This window comes from Atractosteus spatula, chromosome 25 (assembly GCF_055471065.1).
Source record: "Atractosteus spatula isolate fAtrSpa1 chromosome 25, fAtrSpa1.hap1, whole genome shotgun sequence".
Lineage (NCBI taxonomy): Eukaryota > Metazoa > Chordata > Actinopteri > Semionotiformes > Lepisosteidae > Atractosteus > Atractosteus spatula.
The window spans coordinates 9,302,321-9,317,407 of record NC_142730.1 but is presented as its reverse complement, the minus strand read 5'-3'; the positions used below and the strand labels follow the sequence as shown (position 1 = coordinate 9,317,407).

The following is a 15,087-nucleotide window of genomic DNA, read 5'->3' as shown; positions in this document are numbered from 1 at the left end:
CATTATTGAGGAACATCGGCAGTCCTTAAGCCTTGAAGCTTAGCTTTCTTGTAGTTTCACATGTACCTAACGCAGCTCCAGTAGCGTGGATTCTGGTCAGCTCTTCCATATTTGCCTCAGTACTGTACAAACCGCTGCAGTGTTTTTTCACCGGTTAGAGCTTGAAAGGAGTGACAGGTTTCCGGAATGTGTTGCTAGGCAACCACAGGCCTTCGCCATGACGGTCTGACAGTACTGCTGCTTGCAGAGCCCCGCTGCTCAGCTGCTTCCTCTCTTGAGAGCAGAGGAGAAGGTGAAACTCGCAGTGTGACCTTTCATAAGACAGTTACTTGTGTCCCTTTCCCGTTAAGTCATGTCTTTGTTTCTGTGGTTTTGGCTGTTGTGCTATGCTTGTAGTTCTCCATCTGTGCATGTTAATATAGATAGGCAGTTGCCATGCCGACCAATTTCCCCCTCCCCCCAAAACAAAACAAAACTTCTGATGAGGCATCACAGCAGATACTGTCAGCAAACGTGATATTAAGAAGTTTCCCAAACAGAACCGCTTTCTTGTGTAATTCAGCTCACTTACTCACTGCTGAATTCAAAATCCATCTGACACTCCTTATTGCGCATTTTGCAGAACTGAGGGCTTCAGCCTCCTACTGAGTTTCTAACTAACGATAGGCAGGACGTTGGCATTTTGATCGAATGTGGACAGCCCAGTGACTTAGACCCGTCCTGTCTTGACCGTAACAGAAATTCAAGTCCAGCTCCAGCTACCACTTTTATATTTTGAAATAACTCGTATTTCGGAAATTGCCCATGCTGATGAAGGCTTTAGGTGCGAGTAGGGAAAATAATGTATTAATTTGGTTTAGCAGTTACCCACCTTCTGCAGGTTTTGGAGTTTTAAGGTCCTAATGTGGCTTGAAAACGTTATGTTGAAGAAGCTTTAACTTTTAAGTGACCCAGTACTGTGATTGATTAATAACTGTCTAATTGTTTAAAAAGAGAGTTGTGCTTCATCGCCAGGACGGGGAAAACTAACAGGCAAGTGGCACAGCTTAGATTTGAACTAGCAGCCACCAAGCTGAAGGAGATGACCCTTAGGAGCAGAACAGCTCCTTGAAGGTTCCCTTTGTTTTGGTGCATTTTTGTGCTCGTCTTCAAACCGGTGTCTTTGACTCGCCTACCGGCTCTGACACCAGAAGCTAGCATCGGTGCCACTGCAGGTTCAAGCCTTGGTCACTGGAGAATTGACAAAGGAAGAAAGCAGGTCATGATGTCATCGTTCCAGGCTGATGACACGCTGTGAACCCTGTTCCGCTCTAAAGCAGAGCTTGTCAGGCCCCAACCTGCTTTGAGTCACAATACAGCGCAGTTACTGGCATGTGAGGCTTACATCATGTTCTTCTGTAATTGTTGCCTGGGAATTACAGCAGCCTCAAATAGCAAACATGTTAAAAAAAAAAATGAATGGGGGAAGGGGAATGAAATCGCTGTTGCACAATGCCTGCAGAGCCTGATGTCAAAGGATTACACGGGCCAGAGTGTGCGCCACAGAAATACTTCCCCATTTCGTTTCCTTTCCCTCGGCTCATCTGTTGCAAAGCAGCAAGGCAGACGTGCTGCAGGGGAAGACAAAGTCCTCAACAGGATCTGAAACAAGTGCGATATTAATAACAAGAACTTGCAGCTGTTGGGAAAGTACCCTTTTCATGTTAACCAGCATGGAACTTTTCTTTGGCTCGATCTCAAGATGTATGAAAGGCTTGTGTGTGTGTGTTTAGGGAAGATCCAACCAAACAAAGCCCAGGCCTTGCAGTCCAGCACACTGCATCGTTGATGAGCTGATTATTCATCTGTTGCTCCTATTCAAAATGGGATCTAGTGTAGGCAGGGGCACGCAACGCAGGAGGCAATCAGAAAGTCAACCTGAATTAACAAAGCTCATAACGTGCTCTCCACGACTGGGAGATCGAGCCGGAAAAGGTATTTTGCCACATTCTTCTGGTTTGGTCGCTTACTACCTCATTGGTCTCCACAGTGTGGTTGGGTGGTTTGTTCCAAAAACCCATAGCTCCTTTTTTGAAAAGGGACGCCTGCTTCTCTTGCTGTATCGGGAGAATTTTAAAAACAAAATCCATTTGAGAGCCCATGAGAAGTCAGAGGGGTTGCATGTAGGGACCTGGGTTTAATGTTGCGGTAGTAGTGGCTTAATGAATGTTAAAAACTCGACTTGGGAAAGGTAACAGGCTTTATTTCTGGGCGGGAGCTTGAATCTTGGTTTTTTTCACTTGTCTGCATGGTTGGAGCACCAGACTGTTCAGGTTAACATGCTGTCCTGGTTCAGATGTGGCTCATAGTGTGGACTTCGGATCCTCCTGTGTGTAGGTTTGTGAATTTAGAGCTGATGATTCTGAAACGCTGCTGCCTCGGAGCGCTGGAGCCCTGGGTTCAATTCCAGACCTGGAGTGCTGTCTGTGTGGAGTTTGCATGTTCTTTCCTTGTTCTCGTGGGTTTCTTCCAGGTGCGCAGGGTTTTCTCCCTGCCCAGAGACATGCTGGGAGGTTAACTGGCATCTGGGGAAACTGGCCCTGGTGTGAGTGTGCGTCTGTATTTGTGTCTGGGCTGCGATGGACTGGCGTCCCATCCAGGGTGTACCCCGCCCTGTGCCCGTTGCTTGCTGGGATAGGCTCTGCTCCCCCATGACCCTATATGAAAAGAAGTGGTTAAAAATGGATAGATTTCTTCCACCAGTTTCTTCTAGAGTGTGCTGAGTCTGTAATAAGGTTGCTGTAATCTTTTTGCTTTTACTTTAAAATGATCCCTAATTTCTGAGCCTGGTTAGTACCACGAGACAGATTATAAAAAAATAAGAAAAAAACTTTATTTTATATAGCGCCTTTAAAGGTGGCTTCTCAAAGCGCTTTACAGAATGACAACAGCAACAACAACAATTTAAAAAAAAACTAAAAAATACACAATAAACAACAAAAAATGCACAAGATAAACACGAGAATATGCAGTGGAGACAGTGGATGGTGGTACTGAATACAGCAGGAGCAGAGGGGTAAAGAACAGAACCAGTTCAGTTAAGGCTCTTCTAAAGAAGAAGGCTGTGAGTCTGGATTTGAAGGAGTTTAGAGAAGGTGACTCTCTGATATCCTTGGGGAGAGAGTTCCAGAGCTTGGGGGTGTAACAGGAGAAGGCCCTGTCACCCACAGAGTGTAGACGGGCTCGGGGGACAGTTAGGAGACCAGAATTAGAGGAGCAAAGGTTGCGAGTTGGGGAGTAGGGCCGAGTAGATTAGACAAATCAAATCTCAGACCTGTTTGTGCAGAATCTGAGTATCCATGAGCTCCCATTAACCTGTTTTTTTCCTAGATCCCTCTGAAAATGGCATTCAGCAGTGTCCCGCTATTGGCAGTCTGGGATCATCATTCAGTTCCTCTTCTGTGACAGCTGTGCCAACGTTTGCAAAGAAACGTTGAGCATCGATGGTCCTCTGCTGTCCGAAATGTTGTGACAGGTATTTTTAGGATCTGAGTAACGCTTGGTTGCTCTCGCGCTCTGTGCTTTCTTTCACTGGAGGTCAGACCGCCTCGCAGGAAACAGGCAGGCAGAGAGAAAACAGGAAACTGAGCCCGTAGGCAGAGACGAGCAGAGAGCGAGCTCGGCTGCTGTGCAAGATGCGCCGAACAGAAGAATGGAAATTCTCAGAGAAGCTGGGGGCAGGCGGACTCGCTCTCTGTGGTGAGCAGCAGTGTTGAGGCGGGGTCTTGTATTTTGCAGAGGTCCTGACTCTCTGCGGTCATTTAAAATCCCAGGGCGTTTCTCGAAAAGAGTAGGGGTGTAACCCCAGTCTCATCCTCTGCTTTCTGCACGAGCATAGAGCTGCCGTTCACCCAGCAACACGCGATCCTACCACCCTGGCTACGGACGCAGATCAGGACAGAATTCCCTAAGAGAAACGTGCTTAACTAATGCCCATGTCCTCAGATCCCTGTTTCTCCACGGATCCTCCAGTCTGAGTGCTCTGTTGGCTCTGAGTTACAGTAGCACTGGTCTGTGTGACACAATGCTTTAAGACCCAGATCACTGGCTGCTGTTTTTTGGATGGATTGCTAGCGGAGATGTGAGGCAACACCTTAGTATCTCCCTGCACAACTGAATTCCCCCCCTGGCCTTTACCAGTCATGGCCTCCTAATAACCCCCGTTTCTGAACTGGCTTCATCACTCTGCTCTCCTCCCCACTGAGAGCTGGTGTGTGGGGAGCGGACGCGCATCATCCAGGTGGGGGATACACACTGGTGGTGGTGGAGGGGGATCCCCATGACCTGTAAAGCGCTTTGAGTGGAGTGTCCAGAAAAGTGCTATAGAAGTGTGAGGAGTTATTATTATTATTATTATTATTATTATTATTATTATTATTGCTTGTTCCATCATTATTTTCTTAAGACAGAAGGGGAAAGACGAGAATGTAGGTATCCCATGACCCATCAAAAGCAGCTTCTGCGTGGCACAGCCAGTCAAGGAGCTGGATGATATTGACGTCGGAGGTTCCAGCCCATGGCAGTAAATTTGGGACGGGCTTCACCCAGGAGGCCCCCCTTGACGGGGCCCGAGAGGGGCAGCTCCTGGTGGAAGCAGCAGCGTCTCCTGCTTGTGCAGTGCAGAGGTCGCTGGGAGGCAACGCTGCCAAATAAGGTGGCTAAAATGAAAAATCCTCAAATATTCGAAGTACAGCACCTTTCTACAGTACAGTGTCCCCATCACTATACTGGGGCATTAGGACCCACATAGACCGCAGGGTGAGCGCCCCCTGCTGGCCCACTAACACCTCTTCCAGCAGCAACCTTAGTTTTTCCCAGGAGTCTCCCATCCAGGTACTGGCCAGGCTCACACCTGCTGAGCTCCAGTGGGCTGGCAGCTGGGAGCTGCAGGGTGACAGAGCTGCTGGCTGGTTTACTTCATGCATCAGATCTGGCATGATCAGGCCTTAAAGAATTCAGGTTAAAATATTCATATAATACTAACTGCATTTCCCTGAAGAGTTTGAATAAGTTAAAGGTTGTCAGGGCCCCCAAATGGTTTAATCTGATGGACGTTCCAAAAAATCTGCCTTCTGCATTAAACAATTTATGTTTTGAATTGTGTAAGGATGCAACCACCCATTCAGAAAGTAGACGATAGTCAGCAAAGCAACCAAGTGCCAACTGCAGTGCTGGTCTGTATGCAGAACTAGTGGACTATAGTAGAGCTTTATTCTTGTGCGTGTAACCTAGCTGGTATGGTAGCTTGCACTACCTCTGAGAACTACATCTCCCATAATCCCCCTGGGTGACTTCCTGTCGTGTTCCTACGCTGTGAGCCGCTAAGCTGTCTGTCAGTGGTGATGTCCTGCATGTCTCGCCCAGCCCCATTGGTTGCACACATGACTTATGAGAAAAATCCAATGGGAGGATTCACAGACGGTTCCTTATGGTGGCACGGGACACGAGCACCGCGGCTTGTAGCCGGGAAGTATCAGCCTGCCACCCGTGTGCCCCCTGGTCCTACCTGCGTGGGATACTCGAGATGCTGGACAGGGACGGACACGTGGTCACTCTAGCCGCATGCTGTGTGACGCAGTGGGTCCTCTCAGGAAGAGCTAGCATCTGTAGCTTTCCAAGTGGCGGTCCCATGCTTCCATTTATAAATCAGGGAAACAATCAAATCCTCTTAAATGTGACAAGAAAGTCCAGGTATGCATTATATCAAGAGGTGAATGTGAGCCCACCCCCTTTCACTAGCAGACAGAATGTTTACATCATTGGCAGCTCTGTTCTGGAGATTTGTGGAAAAGACTACACAGTTTCCACTGTTTGACATGGCAGGGGTCTGTGTTTACTTCCTCCTCAGTCTATTGTTTGTTTCTGTGGGTTCTCCCCAGGGGAACCATTCTGCCTGCCCTATTGTTTCCTTGGGAAGTTCTTGATGAGCGCGCAGAGAGGAAGCGTGATGCTGGAGAGCGCTTCCTGCTTTGGCTTTAGCCCATGGTTATGGGCAGTAGAGTCAGTTCCTGTGCGCTCAATATATGAACGTTGTAGTCAAAACAGAATGGCTGGGCTGTCTTCAGAGCTGTCTAGATTTTGTTTTCCTCTTGGCGTGGAGAGGTGAATATGGGGGAGGAGACAGTGGAGCTGTGAAAAAGTGGAACAGTCGTATAAAATGAGCTGGTTGCAACTGGGAGTTGGAGAAAGCAGAGCTGAATGTGAGGCTATGATTAATTATAAAGATGCTAGCTTACATCTAGTCTTGACAGTGACTCTTAACTGTGCTGGAACTTCAGGAGTGTTCCTCAGATCCTCTTGGAAAGCAGTTTTTGGTCCTGCAGGGCTTAAGTGTCTGAAATGCTGTTAAATTCTACCCGCTAAGCAAGTACTTAACGGATTTAGTTGAAGAATTGAGAGAAAACCTACCAACTTCCCAGTCCTCCAGAACTGGGACTGGAGATGTTGCTGTGAAACAAAGAGGAGAAATGAACTCTTGAGGTTTTTGTGTGTGTGAGATAAATAGCAGTGAAAATACTGTGTAGTAGTACAGCGATTCGGTCTGGCTGATGGGTTTTTGGACTAATGAAGAGCAAAGTAGGATGAAAGCCGAACCGAAGCTTAAGCACAGTTTTCAGATCTGTGGTGCAGCATTCGAGGGTTACGAGACGACTCGTGCCAGTGAGCGAGCCTATCGCTGCCCCTTGCCCAAGTACACACTCCCAGCATCTGCATCTCAAACCGGGCTCGTTTCTGGACCCTGGCACGCGCTTCTGGTTCTGTGATTTATCGCCCTTTTCATTCCTGCGTGGCGTGATAACCGCGGAGGCGGAGGAGAGATTCTTGTTGTAAATTTCAGCGGATTGCTGTAAGTTAGTGATGACTGCTGTTAGACCCTTTTCTCAGTAAACCACCCGGTGAATCAAGTCGGAGATTTTTGGTATTGCAATGAAGAAACGAGGACAGATGAAGTTGAGAGGTTAACCTCGTCTCTCGCTCACTTTCCTGAATGACAGCTTTTATTCTTGAAGATGAGCGAAACTTTCATACAGAAACAAACAGTTAGGATTGGTCAGTAGCAGTTTCTTACCATATAAACAAGGTCAGAACGTTAGGCTGTTAGGTCAGCCTTGGGCAGTTAACCAAGACCCTAATCAGCTTAGACCCTATTCGTTTCATGTTGCTAATCACACGTAGGACACAGGAGTTACACCTCCACTCGAGAGACCTTGAGGAATCCTGGCCTGCCAGGAGTGTACAGAACAGTGAAACAGCTCTAGAGGGCCTAACTGTTAACCCTTAACAGGGTTCACTGTTGTTTCTTTTAGTCAGTGTTATTTAAATGAACTTAAAGCCAGTGCATTAGTGATTTAATTATCACATAAGGGACGGTTACTTACATCTCACCCTTGCAAGCTATATAACAGCACTTTATTAACCCTTTACAATTTCTTGCATTAGGAATTTGTCTTTTTGCATACCCCAGCTTGCTCTCCATGAGACACACAGACAGGGAGAGAAGCTGGGGATCAGAGCGCAGGGTCAGCCATTGTACAGCGCCCCTGGAGCAGCTGGGGTTCAGGGCCTTGCTCAGGGGCCCAACGGAGTAGGATTCCTCTGCCGGCTGTGGGATTTGAACCGGCAACCTTCCACAGGCGCAGATCCTGAGCCACAGAACCACCACTCCGCCCTAAATACAGTACTGTAGTATATTCTACAGTATGTCAGTATAGGGGTGGACTTGGTTGTGTGTGAATTTCGCTTTTCACAGCAGTCCTCTGCACCGAACCCTCGTGCCTGTACTCTGGAGGGCTCTGGCCTGGTTTCCTCAGAGCGGTGTGGTTTTATGACCCAGGCCAGCTCCGTACTTGCTGTTTCCTCCTTCCAGAAACCAGCACAGGTTCTGCTCCTGTCACACACACTCGGGTCAGGGGAGAGCTCTTGGGATCTCAGTCCGCCACCCGTCTCTCAGCCCCTCGCCTCAATCAGAGCCGTCCAGTCTGAGTCCTGGTCCGGGTGGGGGGTGGACCCGGGTTTTCTAGGTCCCGCGGAGGTGGAGATAGTGGGAAGTGCTCCGGCTGATCCAGGAGGGAGCTGGAATACCAACCTGCTGGCAGCCAGGCCCTCCAGGACCAGGACAGGGCAGTGATGCCGTTTGCCGCGGTGCGGAGGGTGTCCCTTTTCAGTGCCCCTTTCCTGTGTTGCAGGAGCAGCGGGCACACAGGAGGCATGACAGAGGAGAAATGCCCGCAGTTGGTGGACTATTTCGTGGTGGCGGGGCTGACGGGCAGCTCAGCCCCCCTGGACGAGGAGGGGCAGCAGCGGGCGTCCCGCCCCGTGCTGCCCGTGACCGAGCTGGCGGTGATCGCCCGCGCGCTGGGCGAGGAAGTGCCCGAGGGCTTCACCTGCATCGAGAAGACCCAGGGCGGGCATCCGGCCGAGCTCAGCGCCGGCTTCATCAACAACCCCCACATGTTCCTCTGCTACAAGAGAGGGCACGACAAGGCGCCCATCCTGGAACTGGGGTGAGTGGGGGGGCACAGCCTGGCACCGGGGCACTGCAGGGGCAAAATCTGATCCAGACTCGCTTCGGAATTGCAGAGCGAACCAATCAGATGTTTGAGATTGATTCATTATACCGTTGCAGCAATAAGTCACAGGCCTGATGCATAGTCCTCTGGCCTGCTCTGCCTGTAAACTCCCAGAATCGATTTCCCTTCGGGATCAATAAAGTCTTATCTATCTATCTATGCTGTGCCTTTTTTGTGCCAATCTGGTTAACTGTCTTGACCACAGCAGTGGAAAGTTCATTGTCGCACTTGACAGAGGCACTTCCTGCCATCTGTAGTCTCCAGTCTGTGAATGACTGGATGCCCAACACGTTTCTTAATTGAATGTCTACCCAGCAGGCTCCTTAATGAAATGATTCAGTTACTCATTAATTGTAATTGGCGGTCAACTGGCTGCTGTTGGGCAGGAAACGACATTGTGCAACAGATTGCGATGTCTGGATTCAGGCTGCTCCTGCACTGCCCCCAGTGTGCTTTGTGTCAGTCTCTGGTTTTTAAAGTTCGGGGCTCAGTATTCCAGAAAGGGACACTATGGGAAAGCTTCTGGGAGTTTTCAGGCAGAGCGGGCCAGAGGACTGTGCTGTAATGGTGTAATCTCCTCGCTGTGGAGGCTGGGCACTGTGAAGCAGTGAAATTTGCTTCCCGGAAGCTCATAGAGATGGTGCCCGTGACCTCGCTGTGTCCGCAGTCCCTGCCCCCTATGGGGGGAGGCCATGGTACAGTGTCACACAGCAGTACAAGGTCTTGGTGCCCTTTGGAATGTAAACTAGACTTCATTGCTCTAGGCTGCCTACTTTTCACAGGACAGTAGCTGACTAACATTATAAGCAAACTGTTGTTCTCCGTGTTGTGGTGGTAAATGACCAGAGAGCTCTGTTGGCGCTGCAGAGCCGATGCCTTCTCTTTTAGGAAAGGGGTGCTTGCAGAGCCAGAGGGCAGCAGTGGGTCCTCTCTGCACTGTAGCGGGCATGGCTTGGCATGCAGCGCCTGTGTCTCATCGCTGTCTGCCCGCTGGTTGGCGCAGGGTGCTGTACGAGGGGAAGGAGGCGGCGAAGACGGGGTGGCACGTCATCGAGACGACGCCCTACAGCCGCTCCGCCAACCTGAGCTCGGGGGGCCCAGGCACCCATCGCACCTTCCTCACCTACCGCCGGGCGCCTGACTCGCAGGCCCTCCACACGCTGGGCGTCACCGACATCTCCCTCATCATGCCCAGCAAGGGCGAGAGCGCGCCCCACACCTTCTGCAAGGTGGACAAGAACCTCAACACGGGCATGGTGAGACCAGCCAGCACGCCCTGGCACAGTACGAGCAGGAGCCAGCCGGTCACTATCCTGCACCCTGCACTCTGCACCCTGCACCCTCTACACTGAACACTGTATATTACACACTACACCTTGCACACTATACACTATACGTTACACCCTGCACACTAAACACTATCCTCGGTACCTCGTGTACCTCGGTACACGGCACCCCACACCCCTGTGTTTCATTCATTTAATCTGTGCAGAGAAAACATTCTCATTTACAACCTGAAGACCCTCCCAGTATAAATGAATAGAGCAGTTTGTGAGGCACATGTCTTACTTATGACAGCAACATCAAACCTGAGATTCGAACCCTTAACCGAGTGGTCTTGTGTTCTGAGCCCCGCTCCGGGGTCCCCCAGATGAGCTCACAGCACAGTTTAGAGTTCATCTGGGGTACTGGTGCCTTACGATTATACCCCAAGGGCAGCCAGGTAACTATAGTAACAAAAAACTATTTTTTGTAGTGGTTAACTGAAGCATCTTTTAAATATATTCCATCGTATGAAAGATACGTATTAGGACTTCAGATTTTAAAAGCCTGTTTTAAATATCTGAGCGTAAAGTCATGCAAAACAAAGAAACTGCTCTCAGATAAGCGTGTGATATTTTCTGGAGAAGCTAATCGATGTGTAAGAGGGTGGGGGCAGCGGGGCATTCTGATAGCGAGTCCTATTACTGAGGATCATGTAAAGTTGTTAAAACAATGTGGCTTAGTTTGCCTATGGTTTCAGCATTCTGTTGGCTGATGGGGACAAGTCTAAGGCCCACTGTACAAATGCTCTGTTTTAACCTATGCCCTTGTCTGTGTGGGTTCGGTTGGCTTTCCTGCCACAGGCGCTGAAACGTCAGTGTTGTTTTTGCAGTTCGGCCCAGCCCTGCACCTGTGCTACAAGAGAGCCGTTGCTAAGGCCAACGCTCTGGTCTACGAAGCAGGTGAGTCAGCTGTGAACCGTGGGAGTCCAGTCCGCAGGTTGCGCCCCTGGACATGCAAGAGGACAGAAGATAGCGGGATTTTAATGTGACCAGCAAGCATCTGTCCATCTGTTTTCTAACTGCTTCATCCAATACAGGGTCACGGGGAAGCTGGAGTCTACCCCAGTAAGCAACAGGCGCAGGGCAGGGTACGCCCTGGATGGGACACCAGTCCATCACAGGGCACACTGATACATACACACTCACACCAGGGACAGTTTTCCCAGAAGCCAATTAACCCACCAACATGTCTTTGAACTGTGGGAGGAAACAAGAGCATCTGAACATGGGGGAAAACATACAAACTCCACACAGACAGCACCGCTGGTCCAGAATTGAGCCCAGGGCCCCAGTGCTGTGAGCCAGCAGGGCTAACCCCTGCGCCGCCCATCACCACCAGACAGTAGCCAGTTCTGATGCCCTGCCTTGAAACGCTACATCGTCTTGTTTTTAAATGCAAACTTCTGTTTTTTTAAAAAAGACCTGCCAATACCAGTTCTTTTTGTGTGGAATTTGGAATCAACAGTTGTGTGCTTTTCATGGCTCCTCCCATGGCTACAAATCCTGCAGCCACACAAACAGATGAAGAGGTGGTGTGTGAACATTAGAGAGGCGGGAGACAGGCGGCCATGCGATTGCCTGAGCAGGGGGAGGTCAGGGATGACACCAGTAGAGGAGGGGGAGAAACCTTCTGCCCGCTAACTGACAAGGACAGCATCTGTCCACCCAGCTTTTCCTCCACGGTTTTCGGATCACCAGGGCATGAGAAAAAGTTACAAACTAGAGGGCCCCACTAGGCACATCTTGCACGTTGGCATTTTAATCATCCATTGTTCTCACCCAGGATCTCGGGGTATCAGCAACGATGGTGGGCAGCTTGTTCCAGCCTCCTGCCACCTTTTGTGTAAAGCCTTGTCTCTAGTTTTCAGCTCTGAATGCACTTCTTCTCAGTTCCTACTTCTGCCCTTTGCAGAAGTAATAATCCCGAACTTCATTAGTAATCCTGATGTAGTCCACTGGGTGAACGCTGCTCATATCTTTCGGGCTTTTAAATGCAATCGGATCTGTTCGTTCCTAATGCCCCTCCTTTGTCCAGCACTAAAGAGATTGAGTTCCTTTAACCTGCCCGTGTATGATGATCCTATTAGATCACTGCGCTCGGAGTGTGTTTCAGGCCGGTGGCGTCCTGTTCCTAAATGAGGATCAGAATGACTCTCCAGGATGCCCTTGCGTCCTCGCTCACGTGCTGCTGTGTCCCCCCGCGCAGGCCTGATCAACCGCTACCCCGAGGAGGACACGGAGGCCTTCCCGCTGCCCGACTCCGTGCCCGTCTTCTGCCTGCCCATGGGCGCCACTGTCGAGAGCTGGCCCCTCCACACCAAGTACCAGCTGCCCATCTTCTCCACCTTCGTCCTCACCAGCGCCACCGGAGACAAGGTGCGCCCTGGCGCGGCCGCCGTACGGCTCCCCCTGGTGGGGGGAGGGGGGCGGCGCGCCTCGTTTCTGTGAAAAATGCGGTGAATGTGGTCCCACGCTTGTTCCAGCACAAAGCAAAGTGACGAAACGCACAAGGCAGCTGAGATGCAGGCAGCGATATTTACGTGTTTGGGGGGGGCAGAAGTAGATCTATAAGACCACCCTACAGCTCCCAGCTGGCAGCCCCACTGCAGCTCAGCAGGTGTGAGCCTGGTCAGTGCCTGGATGGGAGACTCCTGGGAAAGTTGAGGTTGCTGCTGGAAGAGGTGTTAGTGGGGCCAGCAGGGGGCGCTCACCCTGTGGTCTGTGTGGGTCCTGATGCCCCAGTATAGTGACGGGGACACTATACTGTAAAAAGGCGAAGTCCTTCAGATGAGACGTAAAACCGAGGTCCTGACTCTCTGTGGGCATTAAAAATCCCAGGACGTTTCTCGAAAAGAGTAGGGGTGTAACCCCGGTGTCCTGGCCAAATTTAAGTTAGGGTTAGGAGGCCGTTTGCCACATCTTGCTTGTTTAAATTGTTGTGTTCATTCTAATATTCGGGGGGGAAATCAAGAAAGAAAACACATTCTCCTCCGCTTGCTACGAAGACAGGGCCTTTGTGCTTTGTGATTGCACGTTTGTGCAGTCAGGGTTTTGTGTAGCTAGGTCAGGCGTGACTCTGTCGTGCAGATGCATGCGGTTATTATTGTGGTATGAGCTTGAGTGCGATGGCCTGGACAGGGCTGTCCGGTGACTGGGGCTGCTGGGACAGTGATCCAGCAGGACGCCACGTCCTCGTGCTGCTCCTGCAGAGGCGGCAGGGGACAGATCTCGGAGGCCCTGTTTGAGAGCCTCACCGGGCCTGTGTGGGGTGATCCGGGACAGTGTTGGGCATCTAGGGGCTCAGAGACCAGTGAAGAGGCACCTGCTTGTCCAGGCTCTGTGTGGCTGAATGGGGGCAGAATCCCACAAGACAGCGTCTGCAAGCTGGAGCCACGCAAGAGGCCTGGATGTGCAGCTTGTGTTGGTCCCAGCAGTGGCCACAGACCCTGCCAACCTGCAGACAGACCCCTGTGGATCTACCCTGCTGAGCAGCATAAAGGATAACCGAGGATATGTCAGTTCTGTGAAATGCCAGCTTTGTGAATTTGTTGCAGTTTGCAGCAATAGTGTTTCTTTTGGTACTCAAATTTTTTCAAGTCCATGGTTTTTGCCCGCCCTCCCGCCCGGGTTGCTGGGTTGCTGGGTTGCTGGGTTGCTGGGTTGCTGGGTTGCTGAGCTGAACCCCCCCGGAACGAGAGTGATGCAGGTGGTGTGGCGAGCGACCTCTGAAACACGCGCCCATGTTGTCAACTACTGGCAACTCTTGCTGGCAAAGTCAGGAGACCGAGACGCTCGCTGCCTCTGGCCTGCCAATCAGGAAGTGGGTGGGGCTTGCTGTTGCCCTGGGCAACATAACCCCTCCCCCTTTCTTGTGCAGCAGTAAGGTGTGCAGGGTCTTGTGGGAAATGTCAGTGTTAGTCAATAACACAGCTTGCAGTTCTACAGCCCAGCTGCTCCCCAGAGGCTGTTGTGGCAGAGCCCGCTGGGAGCTTGACTAGCACTGAGCGTCACCTCAGCGGCTCGGCTCGTCACGCCCTCTTCCTCTCCCCCAGGTGTACGGCGCCGCCATTCAGTTCTACGAGGCGTTCCCGCGGGAGCAGCTGTCCGAGAAGCAGCGCGCGCGCCTGGGCCTGGTCAGCGTGGTGGACCGGCGGCCCATCACCAACCGCGCGGTTCACGTCAAGAAGAGCATCTGCGTGCTCTCCCACTGGCCCTTCTTCGACGTCTTCCAGAAGTTTCTCACCTTCATCTACCGCTACTCCATCTCTGGCCCCCACATCCTGCCGCTGGAGAAGTGAGTACCCCTCCGGACCCCCCCACCCCAGGAGACGGGGGCGTGTGAGTCCTTCGAAACGTCTCATCTCCGCGGAGACGCTCTTTCAGTTGAATCTCCAAGATGGTTCTGGAGACTTCCTTTTCCTTTTGGAAAGCCCCAGTAATCTACTATAACGCCTGTCGAAGAAAACTCTTCACGCAGGTCAGGTGTGGTCAAGTCCTTTAGTCATGCGCATGGGGAGGATACAGTCCTGCAGATCTGTGAGTAACCTCTCCCAACGAGATGGTAAATTGCAATGGGTTTTATACAGCAAATTCACACATCTCATTCTAAATTTCCATATTGGGGGTTGTTTTTCTCTCTGCAAACACTTCTTTGTGATTGACAACGTTCTTCTGAAGAAGCAATTTTACCTTGTATACAGACAAAAGGAAATAAGTAAACAGAAGGTGTGAGATGAGCTGCGTTGTAGTATTAATATCAAAAAGTCAATCAATATGCTTGAATTATCCTTTTATACTGTTGCTAAGCAGAAAAGGCATGTGAGCAAAGCCAAACAGTCGCTATATCGTATACTTAAAAAAGGTCAATGTTAAAATTCTTCCTTGGGCCCGATTCATTTTTGCAGAGAAAAATGACTTTAGGGGCCTTTTTCTCTCAGTACTGTGAAATAAGGTAGATTTGTCAATTCTCCACCAAAAAAGCAACCCGAACTCTCCGGAAATGTGGCAGTGGCCTACAATTTTTTTATTTATCGGGACGACAAAGCCCACTTAGAAGCATCTTCAGGAAGCGGCGCGTGCTGGGAGATGGTGTGACGGTCCGGTCGCTGTGGATTCCTGGGGTTTCCGCCCAGTCCTGCTCTTCTTCAGTGCAG

The 15,087-nt window shown here is 50.6% G+C and overlaps 1 protein-coding gene across 1 annotated transcript in view; it reads left to right on the top strand.

Moving 5' to 3' along the window:
• dennd4b (DENN domain containing 4B) overlaps nt 1–15,087 on the top strand; it is a 53,419-nt gene that overhangs the window by 8,549 nt on the left and 29,783 nt on the right. The window contains exons 2-6 of the mRNA XM_088905574.1: nt 8,226–8,543; nt 9,613–9,865; nt 10,765–10,834; nt 12,141–12,310; nt 13,987–14,228. Of these exons, the coding sequence (XP_088761700.1) occupies nt 8,248–8,543; nt 9,613–9,865; nt 10,765–10,834; nt 12,141–12,310; nt 13,987–14,228 (1,031 nt within the window). The 5' untranslated portion in view covers nt 8,226–8,247. The remainder of the gene's footprint in view (nt 1–8,225; nt 8,544–9,612; nt 9,866–10,764; nt 10,835–12,140; nt 12,311–13,986; nt 14,229–15,087) is intronic.